Source organism: Elaeis guineensis, chromosome 12 (assembly GCF_000442705.2).
Source record: "Elaeis guineensis isolate ETL-2024a chromosome 12, EG11, whole genome shotgun sequence".
NCBI classification, from domain to species: Eukaryota; Viridiplantae; Streptophyta; class Magnoliopsida; order Arecales; family Arecaceae; genus Elaeis; species Elaeis guineensis.
In genome coordinates, this window is record NC_026004.2 from 50831613 (window position 1) to 50837612 (window position 6000).

A 6000-nucleotide genomic window follows, 5' to 3' on the forward strand; every position below is an offset into this window, starting at 1 on the left:
CACCCTTTTCTTCTGCATGATGTGGATCACACTAGTTGATATTTCAAGATAGTTTTCTAATCTATAAGCACAGTTATATAGGGTATTAATATCTTGTTTATGTGTATCTAGATTTTACTATTATTATCTTAGCAAAGATTGATGATCCATAAATTTTTTATGCATTTTATTTCATTTCATTCTTTCTTTAGTTGTGTGTTGTTGTATTATTCATCCTAATATATAATTAGTATTGAAAAGATGTTCCATGATCCTTTCACTTCTGATATTGACTTGTATGCACACTGGTATGGTGCAGCAAAAATGATTCCCCTTTTCATGATGTTTGCTGGTGGACCGTTAGGCACTGGAAATCAATGGTATCCTTCTAACAAACTTCTACAACTTTGGAACACTATCAGATGCTTCTAGAAGCTTCTGAGTAAAACTTCTTTGAACCTAGTATTGTAACATCGTAATTGTTGTATCTTTGCACAAAATATATACTAGGGTATGGATACATGAAATTGTTTATGACAGTTCATCTTACAAAGCATATATTGTCAATTCTTGTGTGCATGTATATGTTGACCGGTAAGGCTGATTTTATGTCATCTAAAAAAATAGTATATTGTGGTTATATGGTTATCCTTATATGTTAAACCTTATATTAATTCCTCTAACTACATGATTCTGAGATAATATTTCAATTATATGCTTATCACTTATGTTAATGCCAGTATTTATCACCATATATTAATACCTCTATCTATTTAATTCTAAAGCTTTTCTGTGTGATGTTTGTTTGTTATGCCTATGGTTGAATTTTTTTTTTCCAATGAACTAGAAAAACAGCATTTTATTGATGGTGTCCTGGGGTGACATGTATATTACAGATCTTAATATGCATATGAGAACTCTCCGGTTAATTGAAAAGGATGAATATTTTCTTTGTTTTTCGAATATTTATTGCTGAGAAATTGAAACAAGACAGTTACAGGAGAAATGTTTACAACAATACATTAGTAAATCATCATGATTGATGTGCTTGGTTGGCATGATTTTATTTCTCATGTTTTATCAAGTCTGTAAATAACAAGCTTATTTAGTTGACATCTTCATTTTATTTGACAAGTTATGTGCAGATATTTTCAGTAATTTGATTTTGAAACGATCTTCCTGTTGTGATTTGGCAACCATCTAGTAGTAACATATCATGAGAATCCTGCTGCTGAGAAATTTTCTTTTCACTGCTCATAATCATCCTCATTGTCATATGGCAAGATATTTTTCCTTTATTTTTGCAGGTTTTCCTGGATACATCTGGATGACTTGGTGAACCTCATATGTCAATCTTTGACAAATCCTTCTTATAAAGGTAGTTTCGCTGTATGTTAGAATATTTATCATATATAATTGATAAGGTATATTCAATTCTGAATAGTGATTGCTTCTACTGATTGCTTCTACTTTTCTTAGCTGAGAAGCTTCTAAAGTTGCTTAACATACATGCATATTTGAGCTTCTTTTTCTAACAATTTGCATCCTTGAGCTGCTAAGAGCAGATTTCATTTGGACTGCTTTTTCGTTAGGTTTTCTTATTGGTTTTCAAGAGTTGGCAATTTATGGGAAATATTGGCTGTATCTTATAGTGCAAACTGCAAACAGTGCTTTTTTTTTTTGCCTACAGATAGCATTACATTTCTTTTGGTCAACTATTTAGTAGTTTGTGCACTTATAGTTTGAAGGTCAATTCTGATTTTTTTTTCTAAAAATGAAACTAAGCTTTTGTATACTGATGACAGTCTCAAAACAGAGGCAGTAAGATCACAGTTAATAACCCTTTCTGAAAGCTCTAAAGAGCCTTGCATTCTAACCCTCATATTTCTTGTGCTACATATACTTTTTGGTTACCATCATCAACTTGAACATAGGAACAAGTTAATACTAGCATGTACTCAACAGTATCATTCTACATTTCTTAATTGTGTGTCAAGTACATCTCCATTTGTTGAAGTCAATTAGATGAAAATACCCAAGGATGTCATTGTTAAACAATATGTTGATGCCAACATGATAGTATGTGATGACATATTGTACTAGTCATTTGACACTTATTTGAACCAAACTGGAAAAGCAGTGGAATCAGAAGGTGATTAGGCTTGCTAATTTGTAGGTTTTCCTGAAACTTGACTTGCATAGGTGCCAATAGAGGTGTAAATGAGGTGAGCTTGATCAAGCTTGGGTCTAATCAAGCTTGGTTTGAAAATAATTTAGAGCTTGAACTCTTCGATCAAGCTTGATTAGTCGCTAACTACTTCGAGCTAAAATAGAGCTTGAACTCTTCGATCAAGCTTGATTAGTTTCTAACTACTTCTAGCTCAAATAGAGCTTAATTTCAACTGAATCATACACTAGGCTAATTAATCAGCTTGATAATCCAAACTTGAACTGAAATCAATTCAATATTGAATCAAGTTCAAGCTTAGTTCAAGCTTGAACTATAGCTTGATTCAAGCTTCATTTCAAGGTTGGTTCAAGCCACAGTTAACATTTATTGATTCCTAAGATTAATAAAATGCACTGACTAAAGCCCTAATTAAGAAATACATTATATATAAGTATATTCAACCTTATCGAGCTGAGCCTGATCGAGCTGGGTCCAGCTTTGGCTTGGCTTGATATTATTTACAAGCTTGTTTTGCTGGTTGAAGCTTAATTTGTTTGGAATCAAATCGAGCTTGACTTCAGCTTTTCTTGGTTCATGCTCAAGCTGAGCCTGAGCTGCTCAGTTTGTTTGACAATCCCAGCCTGATTGGCTAAGTTGGAATTTGGATCAACCTAAGCTTTTAGTCAACCCAATTCAATTATGGCCCTTTCTTAAGTAATAATAAAAGTTATAAAACTTTATTGGTATAATATATGTAGTTTACCATGCATAAATATCTCATCTCCCAAACCATCAGTCTGCCTCCTTGCCTCCCCAAACAGTGTCCCTCCTTGTTTGTCTCCAGCACCTTATAGTCCCAAGTAATGGGAGCCACGAAGTTCCTCTCTCTCTCTCTCTCTCTCTCTCTACACTCTTCCTTCCACTTCCTTTCCCATTCTCTTCTTTCGTTAGTTGTCCTATCACGCCTCACCCCACCCTCTCTGTGTTCGTGTCTTTGTGAAGATCCCTGCCTCCACCACCATTGCTCCACCTTCAAAATCTTGTACGTAGGGCAAAACACTTGCTTTAGAATCTTCCCAAAGTTCCAAACCTGCACCCATTGGGTCAATGCTTCCTGATTAAAAATATTTCTAAACTATCTACTTACCTGAACTTGCACCCCCATCTAATCCTCTACCAGCTCCAGATCGTGGCACCTAAACTCCAATTCACCCCTCCATTTTAAACTTCTCCACCTCACCCCACCCTCATCTTCCCTAACACCTACCACTTTCATCATATTCACCAGCCAGCAGAGCTGGGGACAAGTGGGGCAAGTTCCCCCTTCCGGATTTAAGTTGTCCCATGTGTGTTAGAGAAGAAAGATTCTTTGCCACCTGACTCAAAATTCTTGGTAACAAGTTCTCTGTTGATATAAATGGCATATGCGATAAATCTTATCATTCCATAATTTTGGATTGTTTCTTCTAAATAGAGTTTCCGACTAGAGTTGCTTGGCTAACTCAAATAACTTGAATAGCTTTTAAGATTCAATCATGGCCATCCAAGTGTCCTCTTAAGTTGAAGATTAGAGAGTCAGTTACTCTATTCTAATCTCCATGCTTCATTGTTCTCATCCTTCAAACAAGGACATGTGAGCATACACTCTTATTCTTTCTTATCTTTCTGCATTGATTTGAAGTTTTTGCATTTTTCTTTTTCCTTTTTACTTTATTTTCCTCTTCTTACTTATTGTTTTACCTTCTTCATCCTTTGACCTATTTAACAAGAGATCTTTCATTACTTTTAGAGAAGATATATTGCTTTAACTTTTTAAATACATGCTTGAAGTAACATTTTCAGAATTCAAGGCACTAATAGCAATCGAAGGGTGCCACAGTTTTAAACTTATCTAGTTCCAGAGGATTTAATTTTTAAAAATATTTGGCTAGGTATTATAATTGTATGCCAAATGATTGAAAAATATACATATTTTTGCTAGGTATTATGCCTTGATAATTTTGCTATTCCTCCCTCTGCCGGTGGAGTCACCCCACCTAAAGCCTGGGTCACCATACCATGCCTCCACCTCATCCTAGATCTCACCGGCCCACTCCATTACCCTCTTAGACTCCTACTACCACTACCAATGCAGAACTCCTACCCAACCATAATTGTTCATCATGACCCTTCTTGCCCAACAGAGGAGCAGAGGTGGCCAAGGTTATGTTAGGGAATCTGTCATCGTTCTACCTACCCTTAGATTCCCCTTGTGAATCAAATTATCTATTTAACATATCAAGTTAGCTTGACCAAGCACGAACCTTGTACATGCCTAGGGAGATGAATTTGATAGCATAAATTTTTTGAAAACTTATTCATTTTGGTTTTCAAAGCAATTTGCTCAGCTGCAATTGGAAGCAGTGGAGGAGAGGAGGAGGCCAAAGTTGGGTTAGGTTATCTAGCATAGTTCTGCTACCCATCAATTCTCAAGCCAAATCATCTATCTAATATGTGCAGATGGTTTGACCTGACTCAAACCTTATACAAGCCTAGGGTGATGAATTTGATCTTATATTTTTTTATAAATTTGTTTGTTTTGGTTTTTCAAAGCAATTTGCTCAGCTATGGAATTGATGATCTTGCTCCTCAAAATGTACCTGTCTTTCTTGGCACACATTGAAGGTGATGTCCATGAATCTGGTTTGTCTGTTACAATAACCAATCATTCATATGCTACAAAATGGCTTGTGTTTTGCATTGCACTTCTCCAATTGAAACACAAAAGGCATGGATTAACTTGATATTTATCATGCTTATTAACATATGTCAATTAGGAAAAGATATAGCCTGAGAGATAGCAAATAGATGCGCATGTAAAATTGTTTGAGCCTCAAAAGTAAGTGCTACTGATTTGTCAGGTGTAATCAATGGAACTGCTCCAAACCCAGTTCGGTTGTCCGAGATGTGTGACCAACTAGGCCAAGTTATAGGCCGGCCTTCTTGGCTGCCTGTACCAGATTTTGCAATCAAAGCAGTCCTTGGGGAAGGTGCCTCTATTGTATGTGTTGTCCAATTTAATGTGATCTTGTTTAATCAACATTGGCTTTCACAAATCAAAATATGCATAATGCATTTTTCAATTACTTCATTTGCAGGTTTTGGAAGGACAAAGAGTGCTGCCTGCAAAGGCGAAGGAGTTGGGTTTCTCATATAAATATCCATATGTCAAAGATGCACTGAAGGCCATTGTTAGGGAGCTGTAGTTAGGCCATTACTTGGATGCAGTGTCATTTAATTTATTCTTTCTTTGAAGCTTAGCTGGTTCAATTCTTTGAGCAGATCTTCCATTTATGCAATCTCCATCCTGAAGACAATCAACAAGAGGTGCCTCTTTAATGTTTGCCCCTTCTGTGAAATATAACATTATGGTATTTTTGGTCTTGCTATGCTTTTTTATTCATTTGTGCTGCCGATGAGCTGGACGGTGAGCTAGAGAGCTAAGGGTGGCAATCTAGGAACCTGATTAGTTAACTTGAGACCTTAAAATAGTTAATGGTGGTAGGGTCTTCCATCAGACCTCCAAGAATGTTCTACAACATTATGAGCAGAGAAAGTCTGCCTGTTGGGGTTTTTTCAACGAGGGATAAGTGGAAGAAAGCAAAGAGAGATAGTAAGTGGAGAGAAATCAGAATCTGTAGAAGTTCGTTAAGGTAAAAGATGGGGAGAGTTTTATGAGTTCAGAAGAAATAAGTCCCATGGGTACTATACTCAATCCGGAACTATGAGAGATTCTATTTGGGATCTCCTCTTGACTCACAAGTGAGACCTCATAAGACTTCGCTAGACATGACATGATTGGACTTACATGG

At 36.2% G+C, this 6000-nt stretch overlaps 1 protein-coding gene across 7 annotated transcripts in view; it reads left to right on the top strand.

The window, feature by feature from the left end:
• Positions 1 to 5531, top strand: part of LOC105032786 (epimerase family protein SDR39U1 homolog, chloroplastic) — a 121938-nt gene extending 116407 nt beyond the window's left edge. For 6 of the 7 annotated variants that reach the window (XM_010907351.4, XM_010907348.4, XM_010907349.4 and 3 more), the window contains 4 exons: positions 299 to 359; positions 1287 to 1357; positions 5050 to 5189; positions 5287 to 5531. In XM_010907351.4, the coding sequence (XP_010905653.1) occupies positions 299 to 359; positions 1287 to 1357; positions 5050 to 5189; positions 5287 to 5394 (380 nt within the window). In that variant the 3' untranslated portion in view covers positions 5395 to 5531. The remainder of the gene's footprint in view (positions 1 to 298; positions 360 to 1286; positions 1358 to 5049; positions 5190 to 5286) is intronic. The other variant, XM_010907352.4, reaches the window with a different exon arrangement.
• Positions 5532 to 6000: the final 469 nt, after the last annotated feature.